This window comes from Tachypleus tridentatus, chromosome 3 (assembly GCF_004210375.1).
Source record: "Tachypleus tridentatus isolate NWPU-2018 chromosome 3, ASM421037v1, whole genome shotgun sequence".
Classification (NCBI taxonomy): Eukaryota; Metazoa; Arthropoda; class Merostomata; order Xiphosura; family Limulidae; genus Tachypleus; species Tachypleus tridentatus.
The window spans coordinates 35,098,274-35,116,392 of NC_134827.1; the positions used below are offsets into that span (position 1 = coordinate 35,098,274).

General features: G+C 35.3%; 1 protein-coding gene across 2 annotated transcripts in view; it reads right to left on the bottom strand.

The window, feature by feature from the left end:
* The window catches only part of LOC143246685 (carboxylesterase 1E-like), a 29,007-nt gene that overhangs the window by 3,284 nt on the left and 7,604 nt on the right, over window positions 1-18,119 (bottom strand). Inside the window, exons 4-9 of one of the 2 annotated variants that reach the window (XM_076493764.1) lie at window positions 13,284-13,469; window positions 11,871-12,061; window positions 10,069-10,219; window positions 5,412-5,611; window positions 4,052-4,193; window positions 1,159-1,294 (exon numbers count right to left, since the gene is read on the bottom strand). In XM_076493764.1, the coding sequence (XP_076349879.1) occupies window positions 1,159-1,294; window positions 4,052-4,193; window positions 5,412-5,611; window positions 10,069-10,219; window positions 11,871-12,061; window positions 13,284-13,469 (1,006 nt within the window). Of the gene's footprint in view, window positions 1-1,158; window positions 1,295-4,051; window positions 4,194-5,411; window positions 5,612-10,065; window positions 10,220-11,870; window positions 12,062-13,283; window positions 13,470-18,119 lie in introns of both variants that reach the window. The other variant, XM_076493763.1, reaches the window with a different exon arrangement.

Sequence of the window (18,119 nt, forward strand, 5' to 3'; positions counted from 1 at the left end):
TCTTTTTGGCAGAAAATATTCTTGTCAGCTATATTTTGAATGTTTAAATTTAGGCTTGTCTGCTAAGGATCGCATGATACGATCTCGAGAAATTTCATGGTGATGTAATAATCTAGAAATTATTTCGTGCCCTGTGTAGAAGCAAAGATAAATTAAAACTATGACAATCAGTGAAGCAGTTGGTGAATAAAAAAGTGAATAAGTAATAAGTGATTGAGTGTTCGATGCATGATTCGATTCAGTGTTAGTAGTGAGTTATTGTTTCTTTTAATTACTTGATCGATTAGACGGAAAAACAGTAAGTTTATTTATAAGTTAGGCTATATTAGTGTCACATCTTTGTTGAAACGTTGTTAACGAATTCAGACCCATAATTTAAGTGAAAGTAAATGCAACCTGCGGCAAACTTTATTGAAGAAATGAATCAACTTGTTCTTGTTACATAGAGTGCATGTGACATAATTTTTACCTAATAATCCAAAAGAACCTGCGCAGTAATAGTATATGTTACAGTACTTATGTAAGAAGTGAGATTATTTTAGCAAAACTGAAATAGAACTTAGCATTCTGACTTTTCGTCTTAACTTCATAGTTTCTTCTTATTAATAAGTCAACTTTAAGAAACGTATGTTTGTTTTGTTTTCCGCGTATAACCAAGCTTTGGGATATCTGCGCTAGCAATTCCTAATTTAGGAGGTTAAGAGGGAAGACACCTAGTCAACACCACCCATTGCAAACTAATTTAGGAGGCTAAGAGAGAAGACACCTAGTCAACACCACTCATTGCAAACTAATTTAGGAGGCTAAGAGAGAAGACACCTAGTCAACACCACTCATTGCAAACTAATTTAGGAGGCTAAGAGAGAAGACACCTAGTCAACACCACCCATTGCAAACTGTTAGGCTACTTTTTAACCACCGAACAGTGGAATTGACTGGAACATTATAACGTACACATAGCGGAAAGAGAGAGTATATTTGGTGTGACGCGTCTCTCAGAGTGTCCTAACCATATGGCCATGCCCGGCTGTAAGAAGAGTGTTATAACAAAACCTAATTAATTTACAATGTGAAAGCAAGTTTTTAAAGGATTACTACCATTTATTTCATTTGATTAATGCAGAAGTTCTATTTTTAAAAAAGAAAGAAACTATTTACCCATATTTAGCAAAGTTGCTCCACAATTTGACAAGCATGTCGCTAACAGCATGGTCTTCTTGAGTTCGAAAAGCTTTCTTGATAGCCATCTGTGGATAGCCTAAGATGTAATACATCTCGCTTTCATGATATGCACCTGAAAGGAAGGCAAATTATGGAATAGAAAATATGCTTGTTTGATTGATAATTTTCATTCAAAGTTAATAAGGCTTCTCTGTTCGTAACCATCCCTAAATTCTAAATAAAAAGTAACTAACTTATAGGTCCATTACCAAATCTTTATTAGTTCCTGTCTGACCAAGAACTTGTTTTGTTTGCCACACTTATAGCTCCTAAATACAAACTAAAGTTTGACGGCAATGAGATTTGAGACGTGACTCATGAATTCTCAAAATCACAGTCCAGGCACACTAACCAGTCATACTCTGACAAGAATAGATTGTTTGTTTGTGTGTGAGCACGAAAGTACAAAGTTGGAGATTTTATGGTTTTTTTTTGTTTTAGAATTTTGCGCAAAGCTACACGAGGGCTATCTGCGCTAGCAGTCTCTAATTTAGCAGTATAAGACTAGAGGGAAGGCAGTTAGTCATCACCACCCACCGCCAACTTTTGGACTACTCTTTTACCAAAAATAGTGCGATTGACCGTTATATTATAACGCTCCCACGGCTGAAAGGGCGAGCATATTTGGTGTGACGGGTATTTGAACACGCAACCTTCACATTACAAGTCCAACGCCTTAATCCACCCGGTCATTCTGGGCCCAAAGGAGATTTGTATTTTCCTCACCACGGAAGCTCGGCATGGCCAGGTGGTTGGGGTACTGGATTCATAAACTGAGGGTCGCGGGTTCGAATCCTCTTCACACCAAATATGCTCCCCCTTTCAGCCGTGGGGGCGTTGTAATGGCACAGTCAATCCCACTATTCATTGGTAAAACAGTAGCCCAAGAGTTGACGGTGACACTGCTAAATTAGGGACGGCTCACGCAAATAGCTCTGGTGTAGCTTTGAGCGAAATTCAAAAAAATAAACAAACAAATCCTACCATGGGTATGAAAATCTTAATTTTTAACATATGTGTCCTCAAACTTATGGTCTAGCTACTGAAAGGCCCCGAGACAAAAAGTAAACAAGAAAGAAATTTGTACTATTTGGTAACGTGAGGCTTAGAAAAAATGAAATTCGTGAAGTAATATTAATAACTAGGTGGAGTACCTGTCCTTTGAACAGAAATTACGATTAATGAAAGGTTATCTTAGTGCATAAACAGTTGCTTCAGTGATATGTAATTGTAAAAAATCCCCCAAAAATAGCAAAACACAAAATGCGAAATGGCAAAATTGTATGGATCTCTACATGAACCCAACAAAGCTTTGTGCCAAATTTGGTGAATATCCATTCAAAAGAAGTGAGGTAATGGTAAAAAAACAACAACAAAAAAAACCGCTAAATGCAAAGCTAAAAATTTGTTTCTATCTTTTCAAGGACCAAATAAACATTCATACCAATTTTGGTGAAGATCTATCCACATCCCGTGAAGTATTTGTATATACATACAACAGATAGTGGTGTTAATATTCATATAGGATAGGTAGTTTTTATTAACCAAATGTGATTTTCTTCAAACTCTTCATAATTAATTCATAATTTCTAAGAACGCGTTAGTAAAAAACAAAGGAAAATATGCAGTAATATATCAAATACACAACAATTACTCAATATCTTCTGCCTAAAACCACGTTTCATCAGGTCGGCTAAAATATAAAATATTTAGTAGTGTTGAAGAGAATATATATATTTACGTCAATCATTAATTTTCATGAACAACAAGTTCATTAGGCAAATGATTGTAGTTATTATTTATTATCAATATATTTAAATTATTTATAAATTAGGTTTTTAGAGTAAGAGTTAATAATACATTATTATTTATTTATTTGTAATATTAGTTGATTTAAATTAACTTTATTGTTATTCACCCGAATTTGTTTGTATTAAATGTTGAGCAAAGATACACGATGGTTATCTGCGCAAGCCGTCCCTAATTTAGTAGTGTAAAACTAGATGGAAGGCAGTTAGTCATTACCACCCACCACCAATTCTTTGGCTACTCCTTTGCCAACGAGTAGTGGGATTGACTGTCCAATATAACGGACCCACGGCTGAATGGGCGAACACGTGCGATGTGACGTGGTTTCGAACCAGCGACCTTCAGATTACGAGCGCCCTGACCACCTGGCCAAGCTGAATCTTCACCAGAACTTGTGAACTTCTTGTTCCAATAACAACTCACACAACCAAAGTGTCAAATGGAGAAAACTACATTAGTAATTATAATAATCTACAAGCGAAAACAAAGGACAATTTGTTATAATATGTCAACCACGTTGTGTCTACTACATCAGGTTTCGACGAAGCCTTTTGTCGAATTCCAGAACTCATCAAGCCACGTGGGATATGGCAATCATAATAATGGTCTATGAGATATATATAATACAATTTGATCTCTATTTTCATGAAATATATCAATCAAAGAAATAAGCACTTATCTAAGATTTAAAACGTAGAACAATGAGACGATGTTTTTTTTTTCTGCACAAGCCGTATCTAATTTTTAACCAATAAACTGGAAGGAAGGCAGCTAATCAACAGCATCCACCGCCTACTCCTGAGCTTCTCTAGATTGGCAAAATACTGAATATGACCAGCATTCGTATAACACACTCACGCCTCCAAAGTTCGAGGTGTGATTTTAAGATTTTGGTAACGTATTGCTATCGCTGGACATTTTAGACCCATGGCCGGACATGTTAACAACTGTGCCACGCTTGGACCTAGTTTTACTGGAACAATAACAACATCAGTAGAGTGACATTTAGTCATATACGTACCGAGCCAAGGCTTATCCCTACTTATCCAGTCATCACTGCTGGAGTATGTGAACTCATACAGGTAGATGGGCATGTAATTCTGGTTAGCCAGTAACTGAACGTGTTTCATACAGGGAACTTTTATCCCAGCATCTCCAAGGATCTGAAATATATATACAGATATAATATTCAGGAATTTTTTTAGTAAATTAAACATAACATGTAATAACTTATTTTATTACTGTTTTGTTTGTTTTGTTTTTGGAATTTCGCACAAAGCTACTCGAGGGCTATCTGTGCTAGCCGTCCCTAATTTAGCAGTGTAAGACTAGAGGGAAGGCAGCTAGTCATCACCACCCACCGCCAACTCTTGGGCTACTCTTTTACCAACGAAAAGTGGGATTAACCGTAACATTATAACACCTCCACGGCTGGGAGGGTGAGCATGTTTGGGGCGACTCGGGCGTGAACCCGCGACCCTCAGATTACGAAGCGTACGCCTTAACGCGCTAGGCCATGCCAGGCCTATTTTATTACTTATCCTCTCAGTGTTATATGGAATAAATATGTTAAAAAAATCGCATAAACAACTTTACAGAGTGTTGAATTCAGGGAGTGTAGAGGGGAAATTCAGCTAAAATTATTTTACAGCCGTTTTAATTATTATCCATTTTGTGATTTTTTAAATAATTATTTATAAGTGACAGATTTATTTCTTTACAACGTTTCGTCTCTGGCAACGATAACAGTAAGACATGATCACGTACCTAGTTTTTAATGTTGTTAGCGATCATGTCGAATTATAAGTAATGATTTTGTTTGTTTATTTTGAATTTCGCACAAATCTACTCGAGAGTTATCTGTGCTAGCCGTCCCTACTTTAGCAGTGTAAGACTAGAGGGAAGGCAGCTAGTCATCACTACCCACCGCCAACTCTTGGGCTACTCTTTTACCAACGAATAGTGGGATTGGCCGTCACATTATAACGCCCCCACGGCTGGGAGGGCGAGCATGTTTGGGGCGACTCGGGCGCGAACCCGCGGATTACGAAGCGCACGCCTTAACACGCTTGGCCATGCCGTGCTTTATAAGTAACGAAACTTGTACAGAAATAAACCTATTGTTCCAGAAATAGTTGTTTGAAACTATATTATTATTTGTAAGTTAGACAGGCACATCGTTTTTAAAAAAAGATCGAGACACTTCTAATAATTCGAAAGAAATTCACATTAAAATATATATTTTTTTAGAAAATGTCATGTTGACATTACTAAGTTTCATTTTAAGATTCATAATTCATTGAATTATTCTTTTATTTTAATCAATAAAATATGTGTCCTCTGTTGAAGATGCATTTCATCAATAAAAAGTGAATATTCACCTGCACTAACATATAAATATCGATCGGAATATCGTCTGCTGTCGTGTTCAACTCGTTGAATCCACTATGGTGACGTCCTCTGGTAACGTACTCGGTGTACACAGCGTGAACTAATGCTTCCATGTTGTATGGATGACCAATTTTTGGGACCAGCAAATTTTTTAAATATTCTTTTAATTTCCTTTTTGTAGGATCTTCATCTAAGCCATATAAATAAATATGAAATATCACAAGCAAATAAATACTAAAATGTTTACATTTTTGAATATGTATTTACATTTAAGCATTGATTTTAATTACAAACGTAATCCTTATTTCTCGAGCTCAGGCGCTTTATCCATGGGTCAGAAGATTAACCTTCGGATGAATTTTAAAGAAAAGTAAAAAAAAAAACTATTACATTTTTTCGCTTCGCTTTGCGTCTCGCGGTTACTTTACTATGCTGTTCTTTACTTACTTTCTTTTAAAGTTAAGCTTTCTACCAGTATAATAATATTTTCTTTGATAATGTGTGGTGGTGTTCGACTGATCTTTGGTACCTAGACTTTACATCCCTTCAGTCTTCGCCCTTCAAACACGTGATTACATAACACATGCTCAGTAAGTCCTCTGCTTTTGATGAAAACTTGAGGTAACCCAAACCACAGAAACCCCAGTTTCTATCGGTCGTTATTAGGCCCGGCATGGCCAGGTAAGTTAAGGTGTTCGACTCGTAATCTGAGGGTAGCAGGTTCGAATCCCAGTCGCACCAAACATGCTCGCCCTTTCAGCCGTGGGGACGTTATAATGTGATGGTTAATCCCACTATTCGGTGGTAAAAGAGTAGCTCAAGAGTTGGCGGTTGGTGGTGATGACTAGCTGCCTTCTCTCTAGTCTTACACTGCTAAATTAGAAACGGCTAGCGCAGATAGCCCTCGAGTAGCTTTGCGCGAAAGTCAAAACAAACAAACAAACGGTCATTATTATCGACTAGTATAAAAGCCCGTCAAAAATTGCAGAAAACCAAAACCTACTAAATTTGAATTCCCCAATATGCATTTACAACTTCGCCGCCCATAAACAGACAAAAGTTTCGGAAAACTAAAGACTATCGTGAGAAATAACTTCTTTATCTAAAGAGTGTCTTCCTAGCATCTACTCTTACCTCATATTCACTGACCAAAGTTAGTTTTTTTATCAAATCAGTTACAAAAGTTCTCTTAAAACTACATTTATTGTCAATACTCGAACATCAATCAAAAATTCTCTTCATAACAAACAAGAAATTAAATAAATCTTTGATATAAAATTCCCTTCCTGACAGGCTTTTATATAGCAGAAGTACTGAAACTTAGGAGCGATTTACGTTTATATTAGCGATTGAATTCAATTAGAATTGGAACATGCAATGAAAAGAGGAAGCATAACAGAAACAAAAGTGGATTCGTTTAACTCAAGAAATTCTTGTGGCTCTCTGGTCGACCTACACTCGTCTTTTATGATTATGGTGATGAAGATAGAAGATGGGTTACTAAAAATGACAATAAAACATCTAAATTATATATATATGTATATATTGTTGTAACCGAAATCTCGTTCACCCAAAACTAATAAAGACAATGAATGGTAATAAACATAAAATGATGGTTTTATCACAGATACGTATATATAATGTCACGTTATTTGTGGATAAAAAAACCATTAAAACTTTTCTTTTCAAACGTACTTTATAACTCATCGATCTTGTATGTGATGAAAAAAGTTAAAACTTATTGAGAACACAAATGTCTCTCTTTGAGAGTGATTCCATAAAAAACAAAAACAACAAACTGTACCTTGTCAGTCAACTGATTGAAAGCAATATTTAAAAGATAGGAAAATAAATGGTAAACTCATAAAGAGAGGAAGGTATTTGAGAGTATATTTGTATCTTTTTCTTTTCTTTTTTTACTATGTCGGTATTATATGGATGTATGATTTTACCGTACCATCAGAATAAATTAACTTGATTTGAATTGAATATCTCCACTTTGACACTTCTTACAGAAATGACAACTGTCAAAAAGCACTCACCTCGGTAGCAGTCTTTTCTTGCACTTAGTAAAATGATAAGGAACGGTGGCATCCAGCAGATAAAAATCTCCGTGACTACTTTACGAATCTGAACGCTCTATTGTGCTGGATGCACCCATTAAATAGAAACCAAAACAGTGCTGACAAAACATTTCAGTCAGTTTACCCTGCTTGAACACAAACAATTTGTCCATATTTAAATAACAATGGAATGGCAAAATCCAGTTGTAAGCAACCTAATAGACAATCACATTCCAAGTACGATATAATCCAAGGTCGATTGCACATATATCTATCGATTACTATTTTTATGAAAATTATCACTGAATTGTTTTAGCAGGCATCTATCTGCTAGTTTAGTTAGATTTACTTTTAAACATTAAAAATGGACAACATGTTATATTTGGTGTAACAAGAGAAATAAAGCAAGTAATTTAAGATTTCTTAACTACTTTTAAAGCTCTTTATTGGTTAATTCTTTTATTTATTTACCAGTAACGTATCTTTTAAAGCTATTTATTGGTTAATTCTATAATGAATTTACCAGTAACGTATCTTTTAAAGCTATTTATTGGTTAATTCTATAATGAATTTACCAGTAACGTATCTTTAAAGCTATTTATTGGTTAATTCTATAATGAATTTACCAGTAACGTATCTTTAAAGCTATTTATTGGTTAATTCTATAATGAATTTACCAGTAACGTATCTTTTAAAGCTATTTATTGGTTAATTCTATAATGAATTTACCAGTAACGTATCTTTTAAGCTATTTATTGGTTAATTCTATAATGAATTTACCAGTAACGTATCTTTAAAGCTATTTATTGGTTAATTCTATAATGAATTTACCAGTAACGTATCTTTTAAAGCTATTTATTGGTTAATTCTATAATGAATTTACCAGTAACGTATCTTTTAAAGCTATTTATTGGTTAATTCTATAATGAATTTACCAGTAACGTATCTTTTAAAGCTATTTATTGGTTAATTCTATAATGAATTTACCAGCAACGTTTCATAAGTATAACGACTCTCTCGGTGGACCAATGTTAGGTTTTCCAATTTACAATGCTAAGATCTAGGGTTTGTTTATCCTCATTCAAACAGAGCACAAGTATCCCATGTTATAGTTTTGCCCTGAAGGAAAACAACAAATACGTTTGTTTGTTTCTGAATTTCGCGCAAAACTACACGAGGGCTATCTGCACTAGCCGTCCCTAATTTAGCAGTGTAAGACTAGAGGGAAGGCAGCTGGTCATCACCACCCACTACCAACGTTTGGGCTACTCTTTTATAAACGAATAGCGGGATTGACCATCACATTATAACGCCCCCACGGTTGAAAGGGCGAGCAAGTTTGGTGCGACGGGGATTTGAACTCGCGATCCTCAGATTACGAGTCGAGCCCCCTAACCACCTAGCTATAACCATCCAATGAAATCCTAAACTTTGTTAAATGACATCGCAAAACATTTTTTAACTTTCCAGGACTATTTCCGCAACTGATGTAAGACTAACTGGTCTAAAAACGGTTGAAAGAGCGAGCATGTTTGGTGTGATAGGGATTCGAACCAGTGACCCTCAGATTACGACTCGAGTGCTCTTACCACCTGACAATGCCGGGCCAACAACTACGTCTATAAGCACAATGTAGAATGTTCTCAACATAAAAATCCTCGTTATGTTTAAAAATAATTTTTTGATCAGTTTACTATTGTATTAGCATCAGACGTTTCCATGTATAAGGTCAGTTGAAGTCCCAGCCCGTAACAATAGTAACAAAGGAACATGTCTTATTTCAAATGCCAAGTTCCTAAAGAGACAAAAAAGAAAACTAGAGTCCACTTTCAAAGACAGATTATCGTTACAAAATATAAATAACACAGTTTAATATGAACATTTTTCAAATTTTAAGTTCTTCTGTCCACTTACTTTATATGACATGATAATTCTGTGGATGTTTGCAGAAGTTGCAGAAGCATTGATAAACTTTCACCTTGTCTGGGGTTTACTAACAATTAAGACTGAAACTCCAAGCTCTACATCGTATATTTGTAGTATTTTTAGCCGCACGGATTTACCTTTTAGGTAGTATCAGCAAACAACATGATGTTTTACCAGGCAATGGATCACAAAGTTAACCTGAACAGCAAGAGGTAGAGTTGACACAATGTAGACAAAGTGAAAAATAATCTTTATTGTCGAAAATAAAGTAGGCGAGTACGAGGTAAGAGATAACTAATAACATTTTCCCAGACTAAGAGACCATACCATTATGAACAATATTCACTGCTGCCATCTCTAATAGAGTGCATATGCTACTCACGCTAATGTTAGTCATTTGAATAATAAATATGGAATACACGTGCTCAAGGTATCACATGACCCACCAGTGGAAAATGTCACTATTTATCATTACTTAGTGTATTATGCTTTACAAAAATCTTTCTCACCAGAGAAGACAATAGGTAAATGGAGTGAAAGGAATGTAACTAAATTTCTTGAACCAACTCTTTATTGTTAAAACTACATAGCTAGAAACATGCGTGTCTGAAATTTTCACTTTACTGAATAAATAAAATAAGTATTCAATGCATACCACCTGTGAGTTCCATCCATATAGAGACTTCCTCTTTTGTGAAACCAGTCATGAAGGGAACCATGTTATATCGGCCTTGTTGGATCAGGTTTTCTGGATAGTCTGGTAGAAAATATCCATCTACCACCGGTGCAAAACTGATTCCGAGAGCATCCTAGAAATGTTTTTATGAAACTTATAAACAACAAGAAGTTGGTAAAAATAAACATAATTTTTTTAGATTATTCATAATCCATCTTTTTCAGTTTTCCGAAAAAAAAAACACAATTTAGTTATAAGATTACAGTGAGATATTAAAATTAAATTTTGTTGTTTGCTATTACGCACAAAGCTACACAATGTAAGGATTTACAACACTAAAATCATGGGTTCGATTCCCCTCGGTGGACACAGTATATACACCGAGGTGATTTTGCTATGAAAACACACGTGCATGTTTGTGAACAATTACAAATATGTTTCAACCTAAAGAGGCTGATAATATGACGATAGTTCGGTTTTATTTGTTTATTAACAGTGTTCCTCCGGTAAGTCAGCGGTAAGTTGATGTACTTAAAATGCTAAAATCCGAGGTTTAATTCCCTGTGGTGGACAGAAAGCTGGTAGTCCATGGTTGTTAAATGATTATTGTTATCTTGTGGTTCTGATAGACATTTCACTGCTACATTAAATTCAGCAACATCATACTTAGATATTACGAGTGAAAGGAAAATTCTGAATATGACTGCGACAACAAATGGAAAGGATGAAAAACGAAACGACGGGATGCCAACCGGAAAAGATCTACATGTGGAAGAAGCCATCATTCCTACGTAAGGATATTAGGATGTTTGTTTGTTTGTTTTGAAATTTCGCACAAAGCTACACGATAGATGTCTGTGCTAGCCATTCCAAATTTGGTAATATAAGGTTAGCGGGAAGGCAGCTAGTCATCACCACCCACCGCCAACCTTTGGGCTACTCTTTTACCAACGAATAGTGGGATTGACCGTAACATTATAACGCCCTCACGGCTGAAAGGGCGAGTATATTTGGTGTAACGGGGTTTCGAATCCGCGATCGTCAGAAAACGAGTCGAGCGTCCTAACCGCCTGGCCGTGCCGGGTGGTTTATTAGGATTACAATAAGTACCTTATGTTGCTTATTCGTTATGCTATTTGGGGCAAAAATATTCTATATTATCGAAAGGGCGTCCCTGCCTTGCAGCGTGACTTATGCAGATTGATTTAAGAATTATATAAAAATATAGATGGGATGGAAACTGACAGAAGGATTATATCGAACATCTAAACAAGTAGAAAGGACAGTGTTGAGAGATCCGACCCTTGTAGGTCATGCGTCAAAAACACAAACAATAGCGTCCTCTGGAGTTCTAGTTTGCACCAAGACCCCCAAACTTTTGACGACAGTACAGACCAATTTACAAATACACTAACTTCTTACTGAATCACTAGCTGGATGGGTAAAATAAAAACCCGTTTGTAACAAACGATTGGAAATTGTCGTTTTATTTTTTCTTGACACAATAAACATTAAAAACTGTAATAAAATATATAAGAGCACAATACTGAAAATAAAGACATACCGTTTCCAAGAATTATGACAATAGTTCATTTTAATACTGAGGGATATACAACAGTGGAAGGTTTTCCAAAATTAGATGGAGGAGGATCCAGCCACCTCCGATGACCATCATCATGTCATCCTGTATCATTGTGTCGTGTTTGGAGCTGATTGATCAAGAAATATAGAAATGTATAAATAACAGACATACATATGGACGCTTATTTATTAGATATATTTACCGCCATACGGGTTGTCCTGGCTAGAGAGCTTGCAGACACTCGCCGAAGGCATCTCATGAGGTGTTTAGTGTTGGTACTCTTTGGACAATCCACACTTCTAGCCAAGCGGGTAGCGTAACGAAATGGATCACGTTGAATAGCCCATCTGGCCACAGAGGTTCCACTCTGTGCAACAGCTGCTGCAAACAGACCTGAAAGAAGGTTAAAGGGTTATAAGCAATCTAAAATTATGAAGAGCGAAAACAGCCATAATCTTAAACATTCTAAATTTTGTGAAAAGTTCTAATTTTTTCCTCTAGATTCTTTAGTACCTTTTCTGTATGGCATGGCCAATTTTGGTTACTTACCAAAGTGTCTTATGCCACGGTGGATCTTTTATTTCAATCCAAAACGTCCATAATCATCTTAAATGTGATTGTACATCAACATTTGCAAATTCAAAAGAAATCACAACAATGTTAACATTTTGAACATTCCATTTACAAGTTCGTCTTAAGCTTTGTAACCAATTATGACACATTAAAATCTGTTCCCCCCATATTTTGGGCTCCAGTGTGGAAGGTTATAAAATCTGAACGTTCATATGTATTTTAAACGATGTGTTAATTGTAATCACCATTTTTCACGTAAATAATTCTAAATTCCTTCCAAAATCTGACAAAATGTTGTGCCATTGGAGGGCTCCAAAATGTGAATTAAGATTATTGTTTTGAAAGAATAGCAATTGTAAAGTAAGCGAAGTCAGCCAAGCCTGTCAAAAAACAAATCTCATATAAATACTCGACTTTTGGGACTTCTAAAGACTCTTTCCAAAAAAATATGTCCTTTGTTGATTTTTATGTGGGGATAAAGAATGCAGAGAAAAATGTGAAGACGTTTTTGTCAGAAACTCTGAGAAACATTTTAAAACTCAAGTGAACACAGACACACACAATCCGGCACTTCCAGCCTACCAGTGGCACAGTGGTATGTCTGCAGACTTATTACATTAAAAACCGGGTTTCTACACCCGTGATTGGCAGAACACAGAGAGCCCGTTGTGTAGCTGTGTACTTAACTACAAACAAACAAACACTATCACTATAAACATAATTCATCTTGCTGCAGATTTGATGACGAGATACTTTTAGAAAATGACGTTAGGAGACGACTTGAACGGGTAATGGAAAAACTATTACAATTAACAATTGTACAAACTATTACCATCATTAGATTCGAAAGTTTCTTGAAACGTTGTATATTTGTTATTTGTAATAAAGTTTCTTTTGTTAGCCATTCAAGCCGTCTCCTGATTCTACAATCACGGCGATGTTTAGGTCACTATAGAAACAAGATGTTTATTGAATATTCCATTATGAGGAGCTAACTACGGAATATCTAATAATTTATGGACAGATATTATCGTGGACCAACCTTTAGATAAAGGAGACACCATATGCAGACTGACACATGTTGCTCCAACACCATTTCCAAAAATTGTAACCTTCTCCGGATTACCGCCAAATGCTTGTATGTTTTCTTGAATCCATTGTAGTGCCAACACTTGATCAAACAGTCCATAGTTTCCAGGAGAGTAGCGATCTCTGGTGCTAAGAAAACCTGGCGAGAAAATGGTGAAACATAAAACAAACAAAAAATAAAATTTTCAAAACAAAAAGGAGAAAGAATGTTATTGGCTGATGATGTGAATATGTTATAAATATGGTCTAACCAAGCTTACCTGATGAGCTTGCTAACAATGTATTTTTGTTTTCTAGAGATTCTTCGCTGTTATTCAGGTATGACTGTTTCCGACTTTGAAGTGTGTGTGGTTTAGAGGGTAGACAACCTGCTGGTAGACCAGCTGCTTTTAACTAAACACTAGGATTGGTCACCACTTTCATCACGTAGCCACATCTGAAAGTGCGAAGCGTGTTTCGAAGCGCTGTGTCTCGAAACTCGAATCCTAGGCAACTGATCTTTTGTATCCCAGTTCAATACATCGTGGCCCCAAGTACTCAAAGCGATGAAAACTGGGTTTCGATACCCGTGCTGGGCGGAGCACAGATAGCCCATTGTGTAGCTTTGTGATTAATTACAAACAAGCAAGCAAGTAATATGCTGTCTATTATATATAGGGCCACCCTCTGGACCATTCTATTTGTAAATATGGATACACATTTAAAGAAGTTTCACTAAGAAAAACAGTAAGTTTCGTGTAGCTTTATTATTCCATTAACATTGGTGAAATGATCGCATTTATTGTTTTATTTACAATGGATGAGAACTTTTAAGCTTAATGCATACATTTCTTAAAACACTTTTTTTAAAGCACTTGTGTGTCAAACTGCTTGTGAGATTTCAGTAAAATATTGAAATAAATTTAACATTAGTTGTTGTTAGTCTCATGTTTTTCACAAAGAAAATAAACACTTTCACATAATTTTGTGATGAGTTATTTATACTGGATTTTCTGGCAAAAACAACTTTAACTCAATATGATGGAATGTGTGAACTCATTTAGTAATGAACTCCATATACGTAGAGAAGGGCTGGGTATGGCCAGGCGTGTTAAGGCGTTCGACTCGTAATCGAGGGTCGCGGGTTCAAATCTCGGCCGCACCAAACATGCTCTCCCTTTCAGCCGTAAGGGCGTTATAATGTGACGGTCAATCCCACCATTTCTTGGTAAAAGAGTAGCCCAAGAGTTGGCGATGGGTGGTGATGACTAGCTGCCTTTCCTCTAGTCTTACACTGCTAAATTAGGAACGGCTAGCGCAGATAGCCCTCGAGTAGCTTTGCGCGAAATTCAAAACAAACAAACAAAATATATATAGGGAACTATTCTAGAAAATTTCAAAAGGTCTGATAATTTTTGATTTTTCACAAAAACAAACAAACTTGACTTTCTTAGGTTTTATACACTTTCACTTTATCACCTTCATTTGGGCCTAAGTAAATTACTTAAATTATTTATGTGGAAGAAAAAAACAAAACAGTTCTCATTTTACTCGTAGAGCTGGCTACACCCCCGATACATTAACTTTGTTACATTTTTAAACACAGCACAGAAACTCTTATTTAAGAAATAAAGTGCATAACAATGCAAAACGTGCAATTGAAGAACTTAAGTTCAGATGAGGATGTTTCGCTGTCTCGAAACTTAAATCCAAAAATACATTTCTGTTTATTTTACTAAGAGTCGGTTTGTTTGTTTTTTGAATTTCGCGCAAAGCTGCACAAGAGCTATCTGCGCTAGCCGTCCCCAATTTTGCAGTGTCAGACTAGAGGAAAAGCAGCTAGTCATCATCACTCGCCGCCAACTCTTGGACTACTCTTTTACCAACGAATAGTGGGATTGACCATTACAATATAACGCTCTCACGGCTGAAAGGGCGAGCATGTTAGGTGCGACGTGGATTCGAACCCGCGACCTTGGGATTACGAGTCGAACGCCTTAACTCACCTGGCCATGCTGGGCCTTGAATCGATTTGTAATCCAGAATTAATGCACAGTTCTCTGATATAAAAATTAAGAATAGGAAAACAAAAATCGCTGAAAACATAGGTTCGATTCCCACACGAAAATCTACTTTATCGTTTAATTATTTTAAACTTTATTCTATTCTTCAATAGGCAACAAAAGAAAAATTATTCTACATTTGATTTGATAGAATTGGATAGTTTGGTGGATTCTGATTGCGGAATCAAATAATAAGTAAAAGTTTTTGACATAAATCTTAACTTTGTTGTTATGCCATGAATGTAAGCACGTCGTTATTTGATTTGGTTTACAGTTAGTCCTGTAGTTTTGCCCCAAATTATGAAACGTGCAGTGCACGTACATCAACGGCTTGGTTTCGTTGTATTCGGGATTAATTTACCCAGGATACATATCAACCACTGGTGTTTGTGATACCAGTGATTAGTTTATCTGGGATATATATTAACTACTGTGTTTTGTAGTGTTAGTGATTAATTTACCCAGGATACATATCAACCACTGGTGTTTGTGATACCAATTATTAGTTTATCTGGAATATATATTAACTACTGGGTTTTGTAGTGTTAGTGATTAGTTTACCCAGGATACATATTAATCACCGGATTTTGCAGGGCTAGTGATTAGTTTACCTGGGATATATATTAACCACTGGATTTTGAAGTGTTAGTGATTAGTTTACCTGGGATATATATTAATCATTGCGTTTTTACTATTGGCCACTCGTCTGATAGAAAGAGTTTACGTCAGGAACAACCGTTTAAAAAGGATGCCGTCTCACGCTGATTGGCTGCCTTAGAAGGAACGTGCGAGGGGGTGATATCATCAGTGATGAAGACGTCACAGTTTCGAAATTTTTGTCACAAGATAGTGAGTGGTTCGTTAGGGATACGTTGCTTTGGATGCCATGGCAGGTGGTCATAATGTTTCAAAACATTGTTGCTATACATTAGACGGATATTTCAAATAATTGACAATGGTCAATTATGAGTTATCTAACAACAGTGATTAGTTTATTTTAAACCAAATATAGGACAACAGTTTCATAAGAATCATTCAGTCAGTGATGGGTTTATTTTAAACCAAATATAGGGCAATAGTTTTATATTAATTATTTAACAACAGTGATAGGTTTAATTTAATGCAAATATAGGACAATAGTTTTGTTTCTGTAAACATTTTAATATGGATTTATTACACTAACAATCAGTATCATAACAATCACATGCATAACATACTATCTGTCTAAATATATCTTGAGGAACGCCATACTGACATCCGATTTTTCAAAAATCACTTCCCATTTATTCTATTATAAACTTCTCAACTGTTTTTGCTAACACCCGAAATACACGATTCATACCTTATATCTAATTACTCTCTTGTCTTGCTTTGTCAAGTCATCTGGACAAAATATATACTCTAACACTTTTACATGATTCGTGTGACAGTTAATCTTACTAGAATTAAAAACATAAATGATTAATTTTCTGTTTATTCACACAGTTTGTATTAAAAGTTTACGAAACATTGAAACTAACTAACATACCATCTCGAACTTTTGTCAAAGATTATCACGTGGTTACTTATACTTTGAGTAAAGGGTAATGAGGTCATAGTCTCAAACGTCATCAGTAGAATTAAGAGGAGGTTGTCACTATATTAGGGGTCGTCGCATATTCTTTAAACAATTAGTCACTAATACTTTAAATAGCAAAAATTTACCATTTTACATATTATATATTATTTACTTTAAATCATACCACATATATAAAACTTTACAGCTATCATTCTTTGTCGTTGAAAGCCACTAATAAATAGGTAAAAAATTCGAAGTTCAGTAACATTTCAGTTGAACAATGACACTACTTTATTATTAGGTGGTCGTCATAGCAAATATAATGTGTTTGAAACAGTGAATATATAGATATCTAGTCATAATGATACACTGTATCAGGACACTGACACGCATGACAAAAGTCACTTGTCAGTTGACAAAACTTATTTCACAATAGACAATCGAAATGGGTAGCTCAACCATATTTAAACAGCTGTCAATTCATATACAAATATCCTGCATCTTTATTACTAATAATCAGAATAACGGAGTTCTACTACATGAAATTAAAAAACGACGAACCAGTCTTTAAATATACAAGTACATCATCATACATGTTTCTTTGTTTATAAATCTAATTTCTCTGGTTTCTTTTTGACACGGTTATGATTATTTTCAGTCATATTTATTATAACAAGTATTATTGATGTGATTTACTAATTACATACTGTTTCATATTTTAGGCTATTGTAAAAAACAGAAATGCTGTTGACAATAATGAAATGTTGAAAAATATTAAATGTAGCAGTGCAGAAGATTTAATAAAACCGTTAAAAGCGACATCTATGTTTCTCTACTGTTATTCAACTAACTAGAATAATTTGAGTATTTATATTTAACCAATTAAGGACTTTGGAGAAGGAAAACTACATCCAAACATGAAAGGTATCACATCGGAACTCAAATATTAGTGTAACTGTACAGAGCACAATAGAACAAAGTGTTCGTATAGAAGGACAGAATTAGTGTTACATGCAGTAACAGTACATTGTCAGTATTGTTTATGTATTGATTAGGTCATCATGGCCCTGATAAAATTCTTTCTGTTTTATTAAATTTAGAAAGGTAGAATTTCTCACTGTGATACTTATTTGAATATCACAGATCATAATGAAAAGTAGCTGAATAAATCAACTAAACTACACGTTAT